At 33.6% G+C, this 26,045-nt stretch overlaps 1 protein-coding gene across 2 annotated transcripts; it reads right to left on the bottom strand.

The window, feature by feature from the left end:
- Positions 1-1,134: 1,134 nt before the first annotated feature.
- LOC143225241 (death effector domain-containing protein-like) lies at positions 1,135-25,957 on the bottom strand. Of its 2 annotated transcripts, XM_076454302.1 has the most exons (5): positions 25,577-25,957; positions 22,917-23,201; positions 8,930-9,169; positions 8,082-8,215; positions 1,135-2,490 (listed from the first exon to the last, which is right to left on the bottom strand). In XM_076454302.1, the coding sequence occupies exons 1-4, from the start codon at positions 25,893-25,895 to the stop codon at positions 8,085-8,087; spliced, it is 975 nt and encodes a 324-aa protein (XP_076310417.1). In that variant the 5' UTR covers positions 25,896-25,957; the 3' UTR covers positions 1,135-2,490; positions 8,082-8,084. The 2 variants fall into 2 exon arrangements, with proteins under 2 accessions (XP_076310417.1, XP_076310415.1); XM_076454300.1 differs by having other exon boundaries at positions 1,135-8,215.
- Positions 25,958-26,045: the final 88 nt, after the last annotated feature.

Raw genomic sequence — 26,045 nt, 5'->3', positions numbered from 1 at the left:
TTTGTCTTTTTATTGTGATCTTGTGAAATGTATTTTGAGATTATTCCTCCACTACATGTAACCATTTTCCTTTTTTTTTTCCAGATTTCTACAAAAAAGCTTTGTAAAGGCTATAATTATACAGTCTTCCACCTACTGAACTAACAGACTAGAAGGCAGGCAGCTAGTCAATAGCAACTCTTGAATTTCTCATATATTGCCAAACAGTAGGATCTGTTCATCACTTTTATGGCATAACCAGAACCCAAAGTACAATTTTGTGGTAATGGTGTCAGCACAATGAACCTTTTGACCCCATGTTTAAAAATGGAGAAACCTAAATGGTGTCAGTCTCTTGCTTTAGCCATATAACTAAGGGCAATAAATATATGAAACATGATTATTTTTAAACAAGAAAGTGGCTAAATTAAACACCAGTGCAAAATTAGCATTATTATTTTCTTAATTTACCAAAGTTATTTTCACAACTGTTGACCCACCATTCTCATTATCATCTGTAGCTCAAATAAAAAAGCAGTAATCTTTTGAGAACCTTAACCCATTTATGTTTTTTGAAGCCCTATACAACTGCACTGTGTATTGCTGTGCACAAAGGTAACGCAGTCATTATTTTACATTTGATAATTAAAACATCATTATCAGTATACATCTAAAAGTTTTTTTCTTCCAAACAGTAAATGAAATTAATAAAGTTTTGCTCACATTTTCAGTGTGTCATTCCCTAAGCTGTTTTTATTGGCATGACAATGTTCCATAGCATAGAGCAGAATGATATCAAGACACAATTTTTCACTTTTTTTAATTATTAGTTTTATACCTTCTGTCTCATCTATTGTGATCATATATTTCAAGAAAATTTTGACACAAAGGATCTGAACTGGTGTCACAGCTTTGATTAGGTTTGGCAATAAATTCTCAAAATATCTTTCAAACTGTTAACTGCTTTTCTTATTTTGCAGTATTAATAAGATATTGCAATGAAATACATAAAACAAAATTTCACAGTTTAATACATGGTTAAATTGCAACATTTTTTTTGGTAAGGTTTTTGTATATTTGCTTTCAGATAAAGCTATTTTACTTCAGTTTTTGGAAGGAATGATTTTCTGAAATTAATCCAAAAGAGAACATTAATATTTTGCAAATAAACTTTTAATGCATTGGGAAGACAAACAATACACAAGTTTCAATGACTTTATAAACTACAAAAGGCCATATAAATACATGTAAAATCACAGATCCTGCACTAAAACTGTTTTAATATACAATATTCCTTAGTTCCATAATAAAGCAGCAGAGAAGCAGTCACTTTCTAACCAGAATAATACACTTCACAACAGTTTAACCTTTTAAATTTACAAATTTATTAAAAGAAAATGCTGCAGTACTTGGAGTATGTTGAAAACAACATTTTGCCAATTGTGAAATAACCATCTGATTTCACCTCACAAATATTATTTTGTTAACACTATTTCTATACTAAATTTTACAGGATTGAATTACCACAGATGCTTACCTTTTTTCTCACACAAGATACTTTTATTGGTAACAAAACTTGATGCTTCAACTTCTCTTTTTATTTTTAAAACAATGCTTAATCATTTATTAGTAAAATAAATTATTATATTCATAACCTAATAGTTATATAGTAACCAGCAAATACAAAAAGAAATAAAAAAATGCACAGTTATGTTTGACCTAATCAAAGATGGTATAACAATATAAATCAATCTTTCTAGTTAGGCTAAAGCAATTGTTTTTTTGTTTCATTCTTAGCTCCTTGTGGTGCTTTCATACAGAAATTACATAAATAAAACACTGATTATTTACAATTTAACAGGTAGTTACTTTAAAAACATTGTGATAATAACAACCCAATATGAATGAATAATCACTTCAAAAAGTTAATATTGTTAGTGAAAAAAAAAATTCAAACATAAGTTATCAGAGAAACTAATTTCATTATACTAACTTAATACATGAATTAACAACACAAAATCTGGTGACAGATGAAATCAGAAACTTAAACACAACTTACTGGCTCATTGTTGAGTTACATGACTTTGTTAAAAGAAGTGAAAGAAAACTGCACATGGCAACACAAAACATTGTTTCATTGAATGCTGCCACGTTGGATGATACCCTTCTAACAATTAATACAAGATCTGGTGAAGCTCACATGCAGTCCATGGGGAAAGTTACAGACCTCAAACAATATGGCTATTCAGTTTTCAATACACCTTTCTTTATATACATCAGTGTAAACTTTACTTATAGCATCAGATAACAAGATTTTAGAAGACAAACTTGTATGTTTTTACCCAGGATGAATTCAAACACTTGATGTCCATAATGGTGGAGTAAACTATAAGCACACATTTTTTGATGTCAGTACAACATAGACCTTTTAACAACTATGTTCCTTCTTTGACTTTACACTGTAGTACTGATTCCAATGGTGCTTGCTACTGTTCTTCATTAACAAATTAGCTTCTCACATGAAACACACACAAAAAAACAAACAGATATAAATGTATTTTCACACCAAAACATCTGTTTACCATTCAAGCTGAAATATTATTAGAAAGCTTATAATGCTGCATATAAGTTATCAAGATAATGAATCCTACAAGAAATTAAACCCTGATTTATCTCCATTATTTTGTAGTCTGGCTTAAACTGACTGCAATGCATTATTCAAAACTACAATTAATTTAATGATGAGGAGAAACCCACTTAAGGTAAAAATGTATTATCAAGACAGCTGGTATGGGTATTATAACTTATTAAAATACAGAATAATGTTTTGACATTCTTAGGTCATCTTCAAGTTATCAAAGAAAGTTTGCAACAGTTGCATTGGAATATTTATCATAAAAACTATACCTTCCATATATAAACTGAATATAGTGTGAAAATACCACTCAATAATAACAAACTGGGAAAATCTAGAGCAACGTTTTAATTTAATTTTTATGAGGGTCATAATTTTGCAAAAAAATACAATGGAAAGACAAGGTACAAAAACTGCTAAAGTGAAATCCAGAGCTAATGCAATAGATAACAGCATAGTGTAGCTAAATTAGGAGAATGTGTTCAAAGCTGCACATAGTTTAGACACACTGGATATTACAGATGTTTAAAATAATTATTTGTACAAATCAAAAGAAACCTAATAACTTATTAAATTATTCAACACAGAGACTGAAAAACATTACTGTGGCAGTCAAAAATTAGCTGTGATGATCCCGTGATACAAAGTTACACTACTGAAAATAGTACAACTTTATGGTATGAAAAGCATTTAAGATTAATGCTTTCACAACATTAAACCAACAAAGGGTAGGATAAAGGGTTACATTTCCAAAAAGTCAATACTTCTCTCTAAGAGTTGTTTATACAGATGATGAAGCTAGTGTGGTTGTTCATGGTTACAAGCTTAGTTTGGCCATGTACATGTTAAATGAAAAAGACAATCATATACTTTAAAAACTGAAAATACTGAAATCCTCTCAAAAGTCCCAAAATTTTTACTTCTACAATCTCTTGTAAGTAATATCAAGATAAAAATGATACCATAGCAGTAATAAAACTGAGCAAAATATTTGTAAGTAGCTAATAACATACAGTTTTTATAGCACGTGGATTAAACAGTGCAGTTATGTCAAGTGTCTAGCACACATGGTTAAAATGCAACATATCACTGCTATTAAGGTGATACTGCAAGAAATGAATATACAGCAAAGAGTACAAGTTGACGAGGTGTCAATAACCATACAAGCTTTCCTTATGTAAAAGCCTTCTCAACTTTGTTGGGTAGCATATTATTTTACTCTTCCAAATGAAATGATGATAGCTAATAATATTCAAAGCTAGTTTTGAGTTGGTTATAATTATGGGATTTATTTTATATTAGGAGCTAATTTGTCACTTGTTGCATATTTTTCAGAGCTTATCTACTATGTAGATAAAAGAAAAAACTATCAAAAATTAATTTACATTCATAACTGTACAACAAATGCTGAAGCTGATGGGTTATAGTACAAATTACACTTTTATTTACTGTTACAGACATAACTTGATTTACACAATATTAAGAAAAGAAAGTTGTCTTGAACTACATCTGTGACTGAACTTGAAGTATTAATTATTTTTCTTTCTATGCAGGACAGTACAGGAACTGATTATATTCTCATAACTTGCAACGCATTCTAACTATTAAAAATATATACTTACATAAACTGAAAAATAAGAAAGCAATTGTTTTGCCTTTGTAAATTCTTTTAGGACTAATCAAATCCTTTTTTCCAATTTGTCATAAACAGTTAAAAATTTACAAGTAGAACTTGTTTAAAAGTATTTCAAACTGTTAAAAGTATAGTACTGTGCATGATGTATGAATGTTAAACAAAGTGATACAATATTTCACCAAATTTCTTTTCTTGATCATTTTTAAAAATCACATTTTCTGCTTTAGAGATATTTCACCTGATTCCATTTAATACTAATAAGAAAATTTTGTTTTTTATAATTTAAGTTACTTTCTATACTAAAATTTCAACACAGACTTACAATTATGAAGAGTATCTTGCAGGATATTTAAGTGCAGTGGCTGAATGACTACAGATGTTTTGTAGAAGAGAAACAAAAAAAAAAAAAGTGTAACTGAAAAATAAAACAATCTCAGTTACTTTCCAATATTACAAAATATTAACAGTTAAGCTGTTTATATAGCTTGTTTACAGTGCTTATTACAGTTGGTAAGAAATTAAGATTTTTGCAAGACTCGCCATCTGTGTTCAACTGATGATAATGATGCAAGAAAACTTGCTGTGACAAATATAATTCCTTTTTTATTCAACATTATTGTTTTAATTAAACTATAGGTCTTAAGTAGAAAATATACATGGACAAGACTTTTAAAGAACAGGTTATGAATAGGTAATTCACATGAAGATATACTTTGTACATTCAATCTCTTTTGAGTATGTATTTACAAAATAAACTTATTCAATGTGATGTGAACTTTTGTACCCATTATATCAAACACTCACACGTGTGTACGTAACTCATCAATTTAAATTGATAGTATCAAACAGTTCTTTGTGTCCACTACAAAAATTGCAAAGTTTAAAATTTGGAACAGCACAAGTATACATTGCTGTCCGAGACTAGCAAACAGAGTTCAATATGTCATCATTGGGGTAATTTTATTTGACAGAAAGTTTGGGTTTCTTATCAAATACAAAATCAACAACTTGTACATTTTGCTGATTGTAAACTGAAAATATTACAACATGAAACTAAAAAAAGATATTTATGCTTTGATTATTTTCCACTGTCCAATAGATAATATATCTTGCTTGTACTTTTAAACATATTTTACTTTCTTAAATATTGTGTTGTGTAAAAATGCAATGTTCTATCCAGCTTCAGAAAATAATAAAGTATGCTACTGTATACGACAAAAATAATTATAAATGTTCTTTATTTCAGTTATTTTAAATTTATTTGGATTTTATATTTTTACCATAAAGATGACCAATTATATACGTATGTGTGTTAGCATCAATCATCCAGAGTTGGTTGGTTTAACTGAAAACTGTCCAATGGGGTAAATGGGCTATTTTGACATAAACAGGGAATTTTTCCACTTTTTTCATAGACTTTTGGCTTTGAGCTTAAAGACACAGGCTGTTAACAAATGAGTTAAGTAAATCAATTATCACCTTCCACAAAGCAGTTCATTATTAAATCCCTAATGATCTCATTAGATTTTCATTTCAAAAGAAAGAAAAAGACATTATCTGGCATTCTCCTTTAAACAGTTCTGGTTTCTTTAACATGTACTTAGCTAGTTTGTATAAATTCATAATGAAACTGGGTTAATATCCCACTAAAATGTTTGCTAGTCGTCTTTACAAAGATATTATTTTCATCCAAATGTTATAAAATACAATCTAATCCTTTCTTCTTTAGATTTACAGGTTTGATAATATCCATAAAACTTATTTCATTACAGGTTAAAACCATTTTAACCAAAATTATACAAACATATATTTCAAGTTAACAGTTACATAAATGCATCAATCTCTAATAATAAATTTAGGATTATTTTCAAATTTAAAAATGCATACAAGCACATCATAAGATTTGGAAACAACTACTACACTACCGATTAATTTGTTTCATGGACTGTACAGTATTGCAAAATACATAAGGCAAGGTTACACACATAAGATATTTACTGTACAGTTTATCTAACAAGAGTACAAATGTAGTTCAGCAGGTTATAGGGGATTCAGTAAAATAAGGAATAATTTCGTTTCTAAACCAATCAACAAGATCCACTAAGAAGAGCACAGTAATGTACAAATTTTCATGAAATTACTTCTTATTTTAGTGCATTTTAGACATATAATTCGACAATGGTTTTGTTATAAAAATGTAGTTTCAACATGGTAAACTGTCAGGCTGAAAAATGAAGCATTTATATAAATTTGATCAGCTGACAGTTACACTGGTTTTAAATATCCAAACTAGCTAAAAAATAGGAACTTGCATGAAGCAAGATGTAACAGTTAGTAATTTTGTTCTGCAATACAGAAACCAATGCAAAGCAACACCCATGTTCTGAACTTTCTGACATTTGACTTCTAAGCAAGTTTTAGTTTTTAAATCTTATCTTAATCTACTTGAATTTCTTATCAGTTTTATCCACTGTGTCATTTGAATGGGACAAAAACTATTTTTGAATGTTGGTATAGCCTTTTATACATGGTATAGTGGCTCCAAGTTTCTATCTTTTAGCTCACACCAACATCTCCTGACTGATTTGAGATCTAATTACAGCTTAGAACTTAGAAAGTCAAATTCTTTCAACTGACATATTTGACCATGTCCAATGTATTATATTTAATTTACTCTTACCCTGTCAAAAAGAATTTCAGTTCAAGGACAAGCCAACTGATATCTTGACAAGTAATAAAACTGAATTGGGTACACAAGTTGATAAAAATTATCTTATTTTAAGAGAACATAACATTGTTCTCTATAAACAATAATATGGAATCTTGATGTTTTCAGCATATACTACTAATATCTCTGAAGCTGACATGATATTTTTGCAACCAGTTTAATAGTTATAAATGGTTGCAAGAAACTAATGATACCTCTGTCATACCAAACAATGGTAACCAGTTATTCAACATATAGTTATTACTTTAAATATTCCTTCTGCCTAAGGACCAGAATTTATTATTAGCAAATGAAACCATACATATATGACAGTTATTCAAATCGTTTATGGCACACTGTTTATTTAACTAAAAGTTCCTTGATTACTCAAAATGTAAAAAAATTCAGAAAATGGGTCTCACTGTTTGAGAGGTATTAACATGATAGGAACCTGTATGAGCTCATGGTTTTAATTTGCCTATAGGAACAAAAGTTCATGTAAGGCATAAGAGGCACATTTTTAGTTTTACCCAATCCCTATGGAAAAAGTAAAATAAAATAATGAATGTGTATCAACTCCAATAAGCCATTAAAATGAAAAAAGTCTCTTCCCTTAGTTGAAAATTTGTAATTTTTTTTTAATCTTTCAGGAATTAGATAGAAACACATACACTAACAACACTGGTGGAATAAGTTAATTAAATACAATTCAAATCTACTTGAAGATTAATAACACTTGATTACAAAGCTAAAAAAACAAAACCAACATCCCTAACTACAATGTTTATGAGTAAGCAATAACAAAATGCTCATTGTAATATGTCTTAACAATGAAACTGTAAAGTAACTTACATTTAATCCAGTTCTACATTAATATTTCACTCCAAAAATCTAAGAAAGGCCAATATTTTTTTCACACTTATATTTAAACATATATATATATCTGCATCTATAAATGTATGTAGCACTTGACATGGTGCCTTATCTTCTTCGTAACCGGCGATTCAATGAATGAATGAAAAAAGCAATGAACTTTAATATACAAGAAACACAAATCGATATTATAGTTTCCAGTAGTAACAAAACACTTTTTGTATTAAAAACCAACAAAAACCAATTTCTACCTATTACTGTATTTGTTGTAGGTTTTGAAGTAGAATACGTCTTCCTCTTTCATAGTCATCTTCATCTACATTTACTAGAAGTTTTATAGCTTCATTACCAACAGCCTGTTTAAGGGAGTCTGTGATGAAAACACCTAAAAGGAGGAAATAAATTACAGAAATAAATTGGCATAAAAAACTCACTTAAATGAAATATTATTTAAAAAAATATATTTTGTGAAATGTATATATCAATATATTTCTACAAAGGAGAAAAAAATCTTTATTCAACATTTTGCAGCAAACAAACTTTTCACAGATGCATGCCCTTCTGATAGCAAAGGTTTAAATGGAGCTGGATCAGTCCTTTTCAGCACAGTAGCTTTAGATATTGTTTCTTAAATACAGACATTATGTGATAAATTTAAATGTCCATTGCAACAAAAACCCTAGGTGGCATGTTTTAATTATGTAACATTATTTACTGTTGAGTTCACACTTTATTATCAGCAATAACATAAATATACATAACTATTATTGAAATACAAGCAAATATTTTATATATTGTTAAAACTAATACAGATAGACCTGTCTCACTACATCTTTTTTATAAAAATTTCTTCTGTACTCAAGCATTAGTGTTAGACTACAATTTTTTTGCATAACTAACATTATCATACCTGAATCACCAGTCTAATTTTTGGTGAACATTCTCATGGAGATGTTGTAAATTCAATATTCATTTACATGCTTACAAATTTCAATTCTAAAGCATGTGTAACAATGCATAAAATTAATTTATCCTTAGTCAATGATGTGTTTAAACTAATTATTATTGGTCAACAATTTAAATACAAAATCTTGCTAACCTTTCAGTGCATCCAGTAATGCTCCATTCAAATAATCTCTCCAAAATGCATCCAAATAAGTAATCTCAGAGAATCTTATGTTACAGACAATGTCTCCAAGGTCTCGAGAGCGCAAGATTGTATTAGCTTGGCTAAAACATTCCAGCTGACGTTCAATTGGATCTGCTTTATTTGATGACACTGCCCCACGAAGAGCATTTTCATAATTGCAATATTCAGCTCGAACTCTAAGACGAACATCTAAAAATAACGGATAAATACAAGATAAAGTTATCATCACTTAAATTTTAAAATAACTTTTAAATCAGCTAAATTATTAACAAGTTAAACATTCTTAATGGTCATATTTGTTAAAAGAAATTAACTTGCAAAATAGAAATATTCTCATTTAATTAATCAATTATTTGTATAACTTTTGTCTATGTCTAAACAAAGCCACTGTTAAGATTTAATGAATCTTCCATGAAAAAAAAATCGTTAATAAAGACTAAAACAATATTGTGGGACTATTACATTTAACTGGTCAAGTAAAAACCTTTTTTTTTATAATGGATTGAGTTTCTTTTAACATAGTTTAGACATTTTTTTTTCTCTAAATAACCAGTGCTACAGTTTACAATGCTTTTAAATACTAAATAGGATTAAGTCACAATTAAAACATTAGAACTGCCCAATTTTTAAACATATCGTAATGTTAATGTTATCGTTTTCCTTACATGAACATTTATTGTAAATGGATATTTACCTCACTACACTTCTAAGAGCTACTACCTCATATGCAATTTCTGAAGAACTTCCTGCACATGCCATGCCCGTTGTCAAAATACTGTTGTCCTCCACCAATAAAAGGGTGACCCAACAACTATATGCAGTAACCCCCGACAGTACTAACATATGATAATAAAATTATTCTTGATGATGCAAATAAAATGCACCGGAAGTAAGGAAGAAGGGTGGGTTGGTTGGTTTGGTGTTTTATGGCACAAAGCAACTAGACTATCTGCACCAAACATCCAGTATAAAGTTAAAATTAAAGTAAAATTCATAAAATGATTTTAAGGTAAAACAAAACAAAATTTAGAGAAACGTAAATAGCATTAAAAACCTATTTTTTACATCTAGTCTACAAAGGAAAGAGAAAACTACAGTAATACAAGTTGTAAGGGACTTTCTGTAGCGTAATCGTAATTATCATAACTCGCCTGGAAGACTAACAGGTAAGCTCAAAAAGCAACATGAGCAGGGTTTGAAATTTTCTATTTAAATCCGAACACGTCCGTTAAAAAATCAAGTTTGACCGGCACTTTCCCATCTATCACCGCATATCATGACCGGTGGTCATATTCCTAACATATCAGACACAAATGCATCGTCCCCTCAAAAATAAATGAGGCAAAAGTTGTGTATGCACAGCCCAAAGATTTTGCTTAAAAGTATATTCTATAATGAGTGGAAAATAACTTCCAAAATTTAAGATTTAAGACAAAAAAAATTTAAAAAACGGTCGTGAACGCTCACAAAATGCACTTTTTGGTCGCCTTATCTGTGCCGTCTCAGATAGTCACTTGACTGCCAAACATTCACGACGATCTGACCATGGCTTCTGATAGTAAAAACACGGGAAAGTCTCACAATCTATTTCAGTTTGGCTTCACGAGCAAGACTAATGAATCAGAAGACAATACTATGGAACCCCAAGTGAAAAAACCTAAGTGTTAAAGCAAAAACTGTTACTGCTAGTACTAGCGCTAAGCCTACTCGTCATTTCCAGGATGAATGGAATAAAGGCTGGCCATGGCTGGAGTATAATAACGCTACCGGACTGATGTTTTGCTCAATTTGTCAGGAATATGACCAAAGTAGTGGAAGGCAGAAGAACACCTTCATAACAGGATCTTCCAACCTGAGAGCAAGTGCTGTTAAGGAGCATGAAAACAGTTACGCCCACAGTCTAAGTTGTCAAGCTAAGACAGCAAAAGAAACACCTGATTTAACTCCCGTGATGAAAGAATTGAGCAAACTTAACCAGACTGAGAAAGATCATTTGCTTGTGCTGTTCAGGACTGCCCTTTATATGGGCTTTGAATACCAAACCATTCAGTGATTTTCAAGAGCTTCTGTTGCTGCAGGAGAACAACTTTGGTATGAACTTAACAAAACATTATGACAATGACAAACAAGCAGTTATCTTTGTGAAGTATATTGCAGAAACAATTAGAATTAATGTCATATCTCGTCTGCACACCTCATTATTCTTTGGCATTATGACTGACGGCTCAACAAACACTGCTAACATTGAGCAGGAGATAGTATATGCAAGATACTTGGACAGTGACTGTTTCCCAGTAACCCACTCCTGTGTCTGCAGTAAGTTGAGAAGGCTGATTCTGAACAGTTGCTACAGGCACTTAGTTCAGGTAACGGATTCTTAATTACCTGGGATGAGAATTTTCTGGATTTATCCTGAATTCCTAATTAAGAAAAATTGAAAAGAACAATATTTCATGTACATTTGTGTTTTAATTCAGGTTTACATAGTCATTCCATTATTAATATACATCAGTAAAAACTGAAGCATTTTTCAATTGATTTAAGAACCAAGAAGAACCATGTATTTACCACTGACAGAATTGGAGCTTAACCTAGCACAACTAGCATAATAGATAACGGAGCAATTGAATTTTCCAAAGTACAAATTTACATTTTTTTTTCAGAAAGTAACTAATATTGGGTACTAATATTTTTGTACTTGCAGCATTGTCCATATATGGTAAGTTTCCCCGACTGGCTTGAATCAATTGTATGCCTGACAGCTGATGGGACAGCTGTCAATTTTGGCACAAATAAAAGGACTTGTCAAAAGATTGAAGGTGCAAAAACCTTATTTGATAGGGATCCACTGTGTTAGTCACAGATTGGAACTTGCAATTAAGAAGACCATCAAGGACATCCCTTACCTTGATAGTATCCAAACCTTATTAGAAAACCTATGGAAATTTTATGACAATTCACCACAGAACTGGGCTGGCCTCAAAGAAGCTGGTAAAGCCAACAACATTGTTGTTAGAAAGCCAACAAAAGGGACAGGAACCCAGTGGGTGGCTACAAAGAGCGTGCTCTGGAGTCAGTTTCTCATAACTGGCCAGCTTTAACGAAGTATTTGTATCAAGTAAAGCTGCATTATACAGTATTTTGACAAGCCTTAAATTCATCCTGTACATGGGCATACTCTTGGCAGTTCTGCCTGTTTTGACATCTCTTAGTCTCAAAATGCAAGACAATTCTGCTACTGTAAACATTGTTTCTGACAAACTTGCTGTTTGCAAAGAGATGCTGGGCAATCTGAATCATGTTGAGAGATCCCAGAAAATTGTTAAAGAGCTCACAACATGTGAACAAACTGGCAAGTGGTTACTTAGAGGAAAGGTGATAGTTATTAGTGGTCAGACAAGGGCCAGAGGCTCAAAAAGTGCAACAAAAGAGACAGTTGCTCAATCCGTGGATGAAGAAATTGCCATCTTCGTATCACATATCTGAATGAGAGATTTGAAGAATTTGATAAGGATTTTATTGGTGCCTTTCAAATTTTTGAACCAAGCAACTGGCCTAAAAGCAAGGAAGCATTGTCATCTTATGGCCATAATGAACACCAGACACAATTGGACCACTTTGGTGCTCTGCTAGAAGCTAAGGGTTTCAACATTGCAGCTGATATTTGCCAAGCTGACTTACACGAGACACTGCTCAAAGCCACAAGATTTGCCAAATCAGATGAGTCCCTGGCTGGTAGTGCAAGCAGATTGTGGGCCCACATGTTAAGTCAAATTACTGTTGAGGACAGTAAACCTTTCCCTGTATCAACAGTGTTGGACTTGGTATGCCTCATGCAAGTGATTTCTGTGTCATCTGCTGAACCAGAACGTGGTTTTTCCCTGATGGCAGTTATTAAGGATGACTGGCAGTCCAAACTAATAAATGATTCTCTTAATGACTTGATGACAATAAAATTAGCTAAGAATAAGACCTGTGATCTTGCAAGCACAGAATTACTGTGCAAGTCTGCAGAATCCTGGTGGAAGGGCAGTAAAAAAACCAGACGATTTGCGAGTCCACATGGAACTCACACACGTAGAGACAATAGAGATACTGAGTCTACATCAGCTGATGTCTTAGTGCTGGATGACTAAATCTACCAGTTAGATTGATGTGTCATTTTTAATGGATACAAGACTTGTTGCCACTTGCTTTGAAATAATGTTTCAGTGCCATAAATAAAATGATTCTGTTTTATATAATAATTGTCTCTACTTGATTTCTTGTTTTCTGTAATGTCCGGTGACAATTTTGAGGTGTCCTGCTACAATTTCAATTGTCCAGCAAGTTTCACTGTCCAGCAGAACATGTGTCCTGTTGAAAATTTAGAATATTTTTACCCCTGATTAGTCACCTGAAGTTATTCGATGTTATGGCCAATTTCAGAAAGTAATTAAAGTTTTAAAAGACTTGTAGCAAAATTTTAATTATAACTTTTCAGGATGACTAATGGATAGTACAAACAGCAGCATTAGTCACCTGAAGTTGGCTTTTCCAGTCCTGGTGAGTTATTTGATGTTAAGGCCATTTTCTAATTTCAAATTGAACTAGATGTACTTTGATTCTTAAAAAAGGACTCATATTAAAAAAGGTCTAATGTATAAATTAAAAAATTTAAATGGCATTAAAGAGATTAATGGCCTTTAAAAACTAAAACCATTCCTTAGGTGGACAGTGTTATCATCACCAATAACAGTCTTAAGTTACAGATAAACTTAGGGACAGAACATGTTTAAAATGGTGCCATTGTGGAGAAACACAAAGACAGCAAGACAGTCAAATGTAACTTATTGTGACTTGAGTGTTATAGAAACACACACTGGTGCATCAGAACCAGGTAAAAGAAAACGATGAATTAAAAACTGTGACCAATGCGTGATCTAGTTAGAACAACTTCCTCTTTCCAATCTTCACAGAAACAAGATAGCCAAAGTCCAATAGAGGGTTTTATTTCGACAGCCAACTGGCACAGAGCTGAGCCTTGAATACAGGACCATAGTCCATGTATGGAACAGGCACAGCAGTGACATTGCCAGAGTAGATAGATTTTGCTGCTGTGTCGGTGAGTTCATTCCCACGAATACCAACATGGTCCAGTATCCAAAAAAAGAGAAATTGGTCAGTCGGTTTTGAATATCAGCAAAAATAGGGTGTGAACTAATGTGAAGTGATTCCAGGGCCAGTAGAGAACTAAGCGAGTCAGTAAGAATAGCGCAATTTAAGTACTGCTTAGCTTCTATGTGATCCAGAGTAATAGAAATGGAGTACAGTTCAGAAGTGAACAGAGAAGCTGTAGAGGGGATTCTGTGCACAATCACTGAAAAACAAACAAACCATGGCAGTGCCCACAGAGTCATCTGATTTCGAGCCATCTGTATATTATAGGAATGGAAGAATGATGCAAACGATGTTCAGCAAATAACAGACACTATTTCCAATTAGGGGTATTTGCTTTTCTCAGATGACTTAAACATAGGTCCCATTTGGGGACAGTGAGAAGGCATGGTGAGATGGACTGACCAGTGGATAGAGCAATGTTATCCATGGACAGACCCAATTCATCCAACTGCAACTGGATATGAAGGCCAAAAGGAGCAGTGGCAGATCATCTGTCCTGAAAGAGTATGGCCCACTGAGGAAGGAAAACACAACTCTGGTGGGATGCTTTGGTAAGGAATGAAGTTTCGAAGCATATAGTAAAGACAGTTGCAAGCAGCAGAGGAGTAAAGGAGGTTCATGAGACTCTCTGTATAAGCTCTGAACCGAAGAAGTGCAGAAAGCCCCAGTGCAGAGAAGTCCTTGATGATGAATGGGGCCCAGCTTCTTTAAGGTCAAGGTCCTGACAGAGCCAGAGATCAGTGATTCATAATAGAGTTTTGATCAAATAAGAGCATGATATGTCTTTAGCATAGAACATTGATTTGCTCCCAAAGTGGTGGAAGAGAATACATGGAGGATGTTCAGTGCTCTTGTACATTTGGCTTGTAGCTGCTTGATGTGTTGTATAAAGGTCAGTTTATGGTCAAAGATAAGCCCCAAGAATTTTGTCTCAGGGACCACAGGCAGTACAACTTCACCAATACAGAGTTCAGGATCAGGGCAAATACCCTGTTGGTGGAAAAAGTGCATGCAAACAATTTGAGAGAGAGAGAAGTTAAAGTCATTTGCTGTAGTCCACACTTCAGTAAACAATTGAGGGCAGTCTATAGCTGTCGCTCAATAAACCACATGTTCGATGAATAATGAGATGTGAAAGTCATCAACATAAAAGCCCATTTGCAACAATTAGTTGTTCAGTGATGGCATTAACCTTTATACTGAAAAGTATGACACTCAAAACACAGTGCTGTAGAAAAGAACAGAAAAGTGTCAAACCCACACAATGTTGGAATTGCTTCTCCATTAAAAACTTTTTAATAAAAATAAGCAAATGGCCATGTAACCCATATATATGGAGGTCTCATAAAATGCCATACCTTTATGATACATCAGAGAAGCCTTTCTCAAATTGACAAAACCCACACTGGGTGGGTGTAAAGAGGTTGTTTGATTTGAGGAACCAAACAAGACGAGCATTAACCATCTTCTCTAAGGTCTTACACAGCTAGCTCGTCATATCAATTGGACAGTAGTTTAAAGGAATCTTAGGATCCTTCCCAGGCTTACAGAAAGGTAGAACAATAGCCTGGCACCAGGCATCAGGAAAAACATTCTACCAGATCCAGTTAAAAACAGTCAAAAGAATAACAAGACAAGCAGGAGATAGATGGTGCAGCATTTCGTACAGTACATCATCAAGTCCGATGGATGTTTTGCCAGACCAATAAAGGGCCAGTTTGAGTTCCACCAGTGTAAAGAGACAATTATAGTCATAGAGACAATCAGCTGGAAAGGAAAGAGATGATCGTTCTTCCCGAGTCTTGATGGCTAAGAAGGTGGAGTACGGAGCAGAAGTGTTAGATACCCGGCAATCGCCTTCACCTATAGTATTGGCAATGCTCCAGGTATCAACTACTTCCTTGCAATCAGAGACCAAGATTGGGAGGCAGGGACAGAATTATACTGCCCACTGACCTTTCGAATCTTGTCCCATATGACTTTGAAACTGGTGGTAGAAGATATGTTGGTTGTGATTTGATGTATTACTCACAGGAGCAAGAGTGTGCGATACCTATGAAAAGTATCCCAGGCCTGTTTTTGAGCCTTCTGTGCCATGTGGCAGGCAGGATTCCACCACGAACGAGGATATTGTGGAAACATGTAGAGGTTTTAGGAATACACTGAGCAGCTGCCTGTAGTACAGTCAGTTACTGCTGCCATGTAGTCGTCTATTGATGGCTTACAGACAATGGCAAGATCAAGTTCTGCAATAGTAAAAGAGGACCAGTTTGCTCAATCCAGCTTCCACTGGGACACACAGGTTGGGTGGCATCGGCCATGGCCAATCTCTCTCAAAATTATAGGAAAATGATCATTGCCTCATGGAGTATTGTCAACTCTCCATGAAAAATGGTAGAATAGTAAAGGGGAGCAAATTGAGAGATGAATAGCAGTAAAGGACTGACTATGTGCATGAAAAAAGAACCACTACTGAAAAGAGGAAGGTTGTGATCAGAGGGAATACGTTCTATGTAATGACCCCTCCTGTCAATATCAGCACTTCCCCAGAGTGGATGATGTCCATTAAAACCCTCCAGGATTAAAAGGGAAATGGTAACTGTTCAATGAGAGCATCAAGGTCTCTCCAGGCAACAGGTAGAGAGAACAAACAGTGACAGTACGATCCAAGTAAACATGGATGGCTATGGCCTCCAAGTGTGTGTTGAGTGGCAAAGAAGGGAATGGCACATACTAGTCAACCAACAGTGCCACCCCTCCATGCTCTCGTTCATCACACAGCCTGTCATTTCTGCACAAAGAAAACTGCCAAAAGGTGACTGTATTGGCAGGTTTCAGAAATGTTTCCTGTGAGGAAAGACATGCAGGATGGTAGGAAGCAATCAGTGTTTTGATGTCATCCAGATTAGAAAGTAAACCTTGACAGTTCCATTGTATCAAGCTGGCTATTTTTATTCATGTGTAGCCAAATTGGGTGAAGAACCCTTCTGTTTATGACCACGCCTTTTTTCTTTACTGTCTTTATTCGAGGGAGGTCTATCAACCTCCATGCATCCTGAGCTGGGTCAATTGGGCAGGTCTTTGCTGTTGGAAGAGGATTCCAGCAACTGAGGACTGAACAAATGATCGTTTTGCATCTTGGGGTGGGAGAAGATGTACCCAAGGAAATGCCTGTACCCAGAACCAAAGGAAGTGGATCTTGGGATTTGCTGAAATATATGTAAGGAACAGAGATGGGTGTTGAAGTTGATTCATCAGCTTTTTTAACCATGGAGGTCAAAATACTTTTCATTTGGTTTGAGAACAATTCTTTTGGAGGGACAGAGAGATCCATCTGTACCCCCACTGTAGTAGATGAACAAAGTGCAGCAGCATACATCCAAGATGAAGTGGTGGACAGCAATTTTCAGTCCTCAGGGTAAGCAATATTTGAATCATTTTCAAATTCTGCACCTCTTTTTCTTCCCACCATTTAGGGCAAGAACTAAAGTAGGATGGGTGAGAGCCATAGCAATAGACACAATGAGGGTATGTTTCACACTCATAAGCATAGTGGTCCTTGCTACCACAACGAGCACATGTCAAGGAACCATGACATGATGTCTTTGAGTGACCAAATTGCTGACACTGGAAACATCTGAGAGGGTTTGGAATGTATGGTCATACCCTGCAATTAAGATAACCTGCCTTGATGGTGGCAGGTGGACGTGGTGATGTGAATGTCACAGAATGAGAACATTGGTCGGCATCATAATTCCATCTTTGTGAGTGGAGATATGCTTCACTGCAGAAACTCCTTGGGTGGAGAAACCAGTGAGAATCTCTGACTCGGAGATGTTTTTCAAATCCCTCTCAACAATAACTCCTCATGATGAATTCAAAGTAGCATGAGGTGTAACCTCAATAAATAAATCCCCAGTCAGTTTTGAATACAAGAGGAGTTCACTGTGTTGAGATGTGGATGTTCCCACCAATGTCACCAGAGCAAAGATTCTTTAGTGACTTTGAAGAGTCAGCAACTCCCTCTAGTCCCTTCTAAATGAAAAAGGGTGTAGCATAAGAAAATTAGGTACAACAAATGTTAGAGTTGTTGAAGATTGCTGCTCAGAATTTAAGATGTGGCCTTTACCTATAAACTGTTTTTTCACTATTTAAGTTTTAATTTGGAAAATCCATAATAAAAAAATAAATATTTCAGAGCCCATTGACCCTACCCACTATGGAGCCCTACAAGGGGACACACTACAATGCTAAACAAAGACACTGCAGCAATGCCAGGGTTTTGAAAGCACTATACCCAAACACCAGCATCAGATACGGTGTCCACAACACCTGTTAAAAACATCCAACACTGATATTTGGTTGACCCTAGCCCAAGTGGACCAACCGACTGATCCAAGGGGAAGCCACCTCAAGGCTGCCCGTCTACAGGAATTCAAGGCCAAAGTGGTGTTTTAGGGTTGGACCCCTCAACCACTAGGATCCTCTCCTCCCCTTCAAGGGTCACCACACATGGCAAACACGTGGGTGGATGTTTAAAGCACAGAGGAGGTAAACTGAAAGAACAGAACCATCCCTAGGAGGTCCCCTCGCCACATACAGGAATCTACACTAAAGAGGGAAGAGTGGAAAGTGGTGCAGAAAGGTAAGAATGCATCTGAAATACATTTTCAGTTTAGAAAAATGTTAACTTCAGAAATTCTGCTTATTCTCTACACCATTAAAAGCTACAATCTCACAATGTGATGATAAAAGTGGTTTAATGCTGATAATTAAAAGTATGAACTTTCTGAAATAGCAAAAGAAATAGAAAGCTCATGGGATGCGACTTCCATAAGAGTGGACATTTAGTTACACATGTGCATACACATTTGGTACCATATCAAATAACTCAGCCATTTTTCTTTAAAAATGAGGGTTAAATGTCGTGCATAATGTGAAGGGAAATGCAGAAAATAATGGTAGTAGTAGTTTGAGTAATAGTGGCTCAAGTGCAAATGAAAGAGAAAGGATTCCATTGTAAGGCTTTACAAATATAATCTGGAAGTGTTTTGGTTTTCCAGAGAAAGATGGTATGTATGTGGGAAAAAATAAGAAGAAATAAACTAAAGTAACTTTTAAAGTTTGTAGTAATCAATTCAGATATTGTAGAAATATTACTAACATGTTAACATCTAAGAAATGTGCACCCAAGTGATCTTGTGATGATGGAAACAAAAAAAAAGAGGAGTTGTAAACACAAATAAGAAAATCAGTAGGAGTAAAGGCAAAGAGACAAGTTCACAAAAGCATCTTCCAGCAGTGTTTGAGGTTTAATTGCCACTTAACAGGTGCTGAAAAAAGATGACAAATACAATGTTATTTTCTTGCAAAGGATATGAAAGCATCCAATACAGATAATAATCATGGCTTCCTTTATACGATTAAGGTTTATGAGCAGTGTTACTCAACTCCAAATCACAAAACTGTAGTTTGTCATTATGTGCAAGAATTGTACCAACTTGAGAAGTAGAGCCCAACAAAAGCTTGATTGAGTAGAATGTTATGCTGTTACTACAGACATGTGGACATCACAAGAAAAAGAATTATACTGTGCTATCACAGTTCCTTTCACTGCGCAACAATTCAAGGTACAAAAGTGTCTTATAGCAGTCCGCGAGTTTCATGAAAGTCACACAGGTGTCAGTATTGCAACAGATCTAAATAATATGCTAACTAATAGAAGTTACCATTTTATGGGATAATTGCTGCTACTACAGGTAGTGGGGCAAACATCTCTGTTACAATCAAGATGCTTGAATTTCCTCGTTTACATTGTTTCAGTCACACAGTGCAGCTTGTTGTTGATCAGGCTCTTATGCTGCTAGAGATATCATAGATGATTGGTAGGTACAAAAATCTTGTAGCTCACTTTAATTGCTCTCCAAAGTCATATCACCTGTTGCATAAAAAGCAACTTTCTCTCAACTAGAAACAGCTTTCACTTGCTAATGATGTTGTGATACAGTGAACAGCAGTAACCATATGGTTGAAAGAATAATTCAGCAGCAGCAACCACTGTGTGATACACTATTGGAACTCAAGAAAAGTGATTTAATGCTTACCGATATAGAATTCTCTAATTTGGGACTGTTTGTACAAGTAATGAAGCCACTTCTGAGATCACTGAGGCTTTGGGGGCCCAGAAACAGTAATCTATCTATGATATGTGCACTATTACACAATTTATTTAATATTTTGAAAACTGTGACTCTGATCGTAAGATTGTTAAAGAAATAAAAGTGAAGATGAAAGGGTTTACATTATCACTATACTAGACCTATTCTTGATCTACTAAACAAAGCTACTTTTCTTGTATGAAGTCACTTATTTTTATTAGCAATTGTTTTATAACAAACTGCAGCTTGGTGAGGCTACAGGAAATAACAACAAAGCATGAAGAGAAACAGTAAGATATATTGGTAATGAAAATGTGATTCACTTATGGTACAAGTATAATCCTTTAGAATAGTAAGCAAGACCCAGTAATAGATATCTTACTCTAGTACAATTAGCCACAAAACTTGTAATTCCTGCAGCCTCTATTCCTTCAGAGCAAGTATGTGGTATTGCAATACACATTGTGAACACTAAGATGTCATGTCTGTTGTCAAAGATTGTGAACATGTTAGGCCTTCTAGCATCTGACTTGCAATAAACAGTCATGTTTTTTTGAAGTAAAAATTTGTAAATATGTGCATAATTATGTGCGTCTCTATGAAGCTACGTGATTATAGTGTTATTAGTGTACACAATATACATGAATACTATAACTGTCAATTTGTGGTAAAATATATTATGAGGTCAACAAAGTACTTCAAAGTTTAAAGTAACTATCATGATAGTATTCACAAACATTTATAGCCAGTACTAAACTATAAAGATTGTAAAATTTTATTATCACTTAGGCCTAATAGATACCATAACAACAGACAGAGAAATGGGGAGCTCTAACGTGCATTCAAAGGCAAATACAATTTCCATCTGGTTGTACACGCCCACCAGATATTGTTTGGTAGAGAGCATCGGGATGTCCTGTAGTACATTTCCAGTTAACACCCCAGTCCAATATCTCAAACAAGGAGGCATCACTCTCCATGTTAACTTTACCAGTAGCTTGAAAATGGAGAAATAAGGGCTCTCCTTTGTCCCACTAGAAGAACTGGAAGGGACAAAATACGTTTAGGGGAGAACACTGAAAAGTAAATGGACCAAAGTCCATCGGGCACAATCATCTGGAAGTGGGCTCTCATCAAGAAACAGTACAATAGGTTACTACAAATTAAAAACATTAAGGTGTAAGAATAGGAGCAATCCTAGTGCTATTAGTTTGTTTTTGTAGTGTAGAAATGGTTAGGTCAATTATATAGATACACTGCTAAAGAAGCAGTAGTGAGAAGAGGTGGAAAAGTTTACCAGTTTCTGTATTTCCTTGTACAATGCAGATTTTGGATAAAGATCTCTGGCATTTTGTTTATTCCTCCTTTTTGGTGTATTTGGCTGCTTTTGTGTGTGTGTGTGTGTGTGTGTGTGTGTGCGCGCACGCGCACATGTGTATATTAAAATATAGGTACACATATAATGTCAATAAATGTGTCATGGATGTACAAGTAATGGAGTTGGAAATTCAAATCAACAAACAAAACTCACGATCCTAGTTCTTCTGGGTAAACTATAGAATGGCAAACTGAAGAAGGTGAAAACTGCAAACACATGAAACTGCCTAGTAATGTAAAATAATGGGGGATAAATATGTTAAATGAAGTTCACATATAAACCATCAAGATTTGTTTCCAATTCTCGGCATCAAAAGGAGGTGAGAGAAGCTGTAATATGATGGGAAATTATGTTAAAATTCACTCATCCAGTTAGACTCACAAAAATGGAAAATACGCTAAAGAGATCAGCTAACAAATCAAACTGGATAAAGTTATTAATGATAAGTTCTTAGAAAAGGGTTAAGTTATGAGAAAATCAGATAATGGAAATATACGCTAAAGAGGCAATATGAGTATGATCATAGGACAATATTAACCCAAGCACAATGTGTCATGGGGTCAAAGGCCATGTTATGTTTGTTGGCTTGCATTCAAACTTTTACTGAACTACTATTTTATGAAATTACGTCATTAAGTTTGTCATCAAACTGTAGTTTACAATTCAGATTTTGTATTGTATATTATTACATGAAAACCTGTTACTGAAATAAAATCTGCATTTTTAAATTGTCATGGTTTAACATAATGTTTATGGTTCACAATTACAGATGGTGGGTGATTAACTTGATTCCTCAATATAATTGATTACCTATGGGCACTGATTACAGTCTGTATAAATATTAATAACTAATTCTATACAAGTAATAATCTTATCTTCCTCTACTTCAAAAGGTGAGTAATAAAGCTCACACCACATTGGAATGTTGCTGTGTAAAAAAAATTTCATACCACAAATAATCTGTGACCCATGTACATTGTTTAAAAAGAAAATTGTGTGGATCAATCGTGTTGGAAAATATCAAATCTGATGCACACTGATATAAAATTAACTTCTGAAATAAGTTTTTCTGTTATTTGAAATCATAATATATAATATTAATTGGAGACTCATCTGAGAAAAGAGTATGTAACAGTCTTCATTAATTACTGGCTATAATAAACTCAAAAGTTGATTATAATACAAATTTTTTTTCTCTCTAGAATACATGTTTAAGTAAAGTATCTTTGGAGAAACTTACCACTTGTATACTTTATTTTGGCTCCTGAAGGAAAGTCAGTCAGATCACTGTACTCGGGCCTCTGGGATTCAGTGGGTTTCTGATGTCTAGGGCTTCGTCGGAGCTTCTTCACAGGTGGATCTATGTCATCCATGTTTTGGTTTCTTCCAACTCTGGTGTCTAGTGATGTTGATGGTTCAGCTGATATGGAACCTGGACTTACACAAGTACTGTTTGCTGTTTGACCATTTATTTCAGACATTTGGCTGGATTGAAGTAGATAGTGTTCTACAGGATCTAATGAAACTATCAAAAGACAATCCAATTTAACAATTTTTACAACTTATTTTGGTATTATCTAGATCTTACTGTATCAATAATATAAATGCTTCCATGAAATTCATACACTATTCTTAGACAAAAATTAAAGTACAGTGAGCTTAATGGACAAAGTTAAGTAGCTACTAGTATTTATCCAATTTTTATTAATACACAAGCAAGAATTTTTGTATTTACTAAAATAAATGTTTTAAAGCTATAATAATGATAAATATAGCTTCAAACTATTGTTAGTTACAGAATTGTACATTTTCCTTTTCTGGTAAGTATATTTTATTACTAAATTAATAACAGTTCTATTTCTTATTGTGAAAAGTATGCAATATCACAAACACACAAACTTTTAATAAGTTTTAACTTTTGGTGCCTTTGATAAGTTCTCAAGATCCAATACTAATGAAATTTTAGGATTTTTAAATTTATCATTTTATATTTTTCATTTACAGAAGTAAAAATTAAAAAACTTTTTATGCACATGTTACATTTTTCCTGTGTTACATCTGATACTTAACACACTGAAATCAATAAAATTCTTTTTTTTCTTTAGCTATTTATAAGTACTTATATATAATTTTTGGTATAGTCTTTTTTTATGAATATAAAATTTAACATGTACAGTGTACATTTATTGATAGTTGTCTAGATAAAACACTAAATGCTTTTTTCACTTTACTTTTAATTTACATATATAATTAAACACAGTACTTTTGTTACTAGTTTAAAACCAGTTAATTACAAGATACAATTCATATCACACTCCAATATTTCAAACTGTCATCTATGTCATTCTTTTTCCTACAAGTTTAAAACAAGCATATTTTTAAGGAAAATGAAATAGCAAAATACAATATGGTTTGATTTTTATTCACATGATAAGGAAACAAGCTTTTTCAAAAGTCAACTTACCTGTTAACTGTTGCAAAATCAGTTGTATTAGTTGTAATAACATACATGTAATTCTAGGAATAGAATCCCCAAAAATGTCAATTATTACTTTTAATAATAGGCAAATTAATTTATTAAATCACTACTAGAAGATCAAAGTTTATGACTAGGTTTTCAGAACTTATCAGAAGACAAAAGAACCATGAAGTAAAGTTTAGGGTTATAAAATCTTAATCGCAATTTACTCATTTAACTTTTAAAACAAGAAACTAACTCATATATAACATTAAAGTTTTGAATATAATCTACAATTTGATTCCAAACTTACTGATATAAATTTGTAAAATAGTAGTTCAATAAAATTCTGAATGTAAGTCAACAAAAGTGCTAAAATGGCCTTTGACCCATGACCCATCGTGAAAGGGTTAAGCATCCCTTATGGACATTTTAGTGTCTACTGACTGATTGACAACATATTATTGTAGAGGTATGAATGATTAAAAAGGTGATTCACGTGGCAGTCTTTGGTGCCTTAACCCATAAGTGACCTCATTACCAGCTGAAATGTTAATCTCATAGTAAAATTTCATATTGATTTCCTCAATATCATTTGATGGTTTGTAACACATTCCCAATAAAAGTTTTTCCCTTTATATCCACTAATAATCACCAAAATGTTTTCAATGTCCTTTCTATTATCTTTGATGTCTTCAACTTCAACAGAACATAGTCCACATTTTACATATAGTCACTTCTTTAATACTCTACCCTATTAAACAGCCTGTAAACCTGTATTTAAATGAATTTCTATTATCAGAAGTATCTACATTTAACCATGTTTCACTTATTCTCATATTGAAATACTTCATTCCTACCAGTGCTCTAAATGCGATCTATTTCTTATACTTCTGGAATTACAACATTAACAATTAAGTCACTGTTATAACTACTTCTGTACTTACTCCCTACATTGTTTTTTTCTACCTCTTTTATTTTTTTCGATACAGGTGTTCCTGGTTTTCACTACAGTCTAGTCCTAGTTTAAAACTTCCATAACATTTGAGCTAATAGCCATAGCAAACAAGTCAGCCTCTTGCTAAATGCAAGTTATAAACTATCTATTACAAAATTATTACTAATACCAACAAATATTAATATCGTTACCACTAATTTTAACAATAATAAGAATAAGATATTACAAGCTTATGGTAATTAAACTAAGTTTAAGTACTGAGCTGTTAACTACTACTAACAATGTTACTAAAATTATGTTGAAACTAATTCTAACGTATTGTCATCATTATCACTTTTTTCACTATTGCAAGCAAGCCTCATAACACTGGAAATTTGAAAGCCGAGTTACTTAAGCCTAATACGTGTCAGAAACGTCTTAGTTCCGTTTGTACTGTTTAAATAAATTAAATACAAAGGTTTTCCTAATACTTAGTTTGTCTCACCTTTCCTTTTGCTTTTGACATTGATTAAGTGTAATAGGTCGTAGCGTTTGATACATTTTAACAAGTGGATGATACTACGTAAATTACTTTCGTCACAAGCCCCACATTTGATCAATGCCAAGATCAAGTCTCTTCCATTTCGAATTCTTGACTTTGTTGTTTCATCAATGGCGCTTCCAGTGAGAAATACAAGGAGCTTGACTTCTGCCACTGTCAAATGTCCACCAACTCTTTGAAGCATACTAAATAATCTTTTCCAACGAAAATTTAAAACATTTTTCTCCAAACCTCGACACCAACTTCGCTCCATACTCGCCATATTGAATTCTTGTTAATCTAACAGGACCGTATCACGTAAAGAACTAGGACATCTATTGGTTAAAAATTTAGAAAACACAATCGTTGATTTGTTAAGACGCATATTAAACAAACGAATAAATTAACTTTTCAATGCAGAATAAAATTTACA

The sequence above is a fragment of the Tachypleus tridentatus genome, chromosome 9 (assembly GCF_004210375.1).
Source record: "Tachypleus tridentatus isolate NWPU-2018 chromosome 9, ASM421037v1, whole genome shotgun sequence".
Lineage (NCBI taxonomy): Eukaryota > Metazoa > Arthropoda > Merostomata > Xiphosura > Limulidae > Tachypleus > Tachypleus tridentatus.
This window is presented reverse-complemented; position numbering and strand designations above follow the sequence as displayed.

What these genes read in the sequence shown, in the direction of transcription:
- LOC143225241 (XM_076454300.1), bottom strand. Translation starts at nt 25,895, where the DNA reads ATGGCGAGTATGGAGCGAAGTTGGTGTCGAGGTTTGGAGAAAAATGTT. An exon ending in CAAAATAAAGTATACAAGTG is followed by an intron (nt 9,170 to 22,916) that starts GTAAGTTTCTCC and finishes CGTTATTTTTAG; the next exon opens with ATGTTCGTCTTAGAGTTCGA. An exon ending in ATTACTGGATGCACTGAAAG is followed by an intron (nt 8,216 to 8,929) that starts GTTAGCAAGATT and finishes TCCTCCTTTTAG; the next exon opens with GTGTTTTCATCACAGACTCC.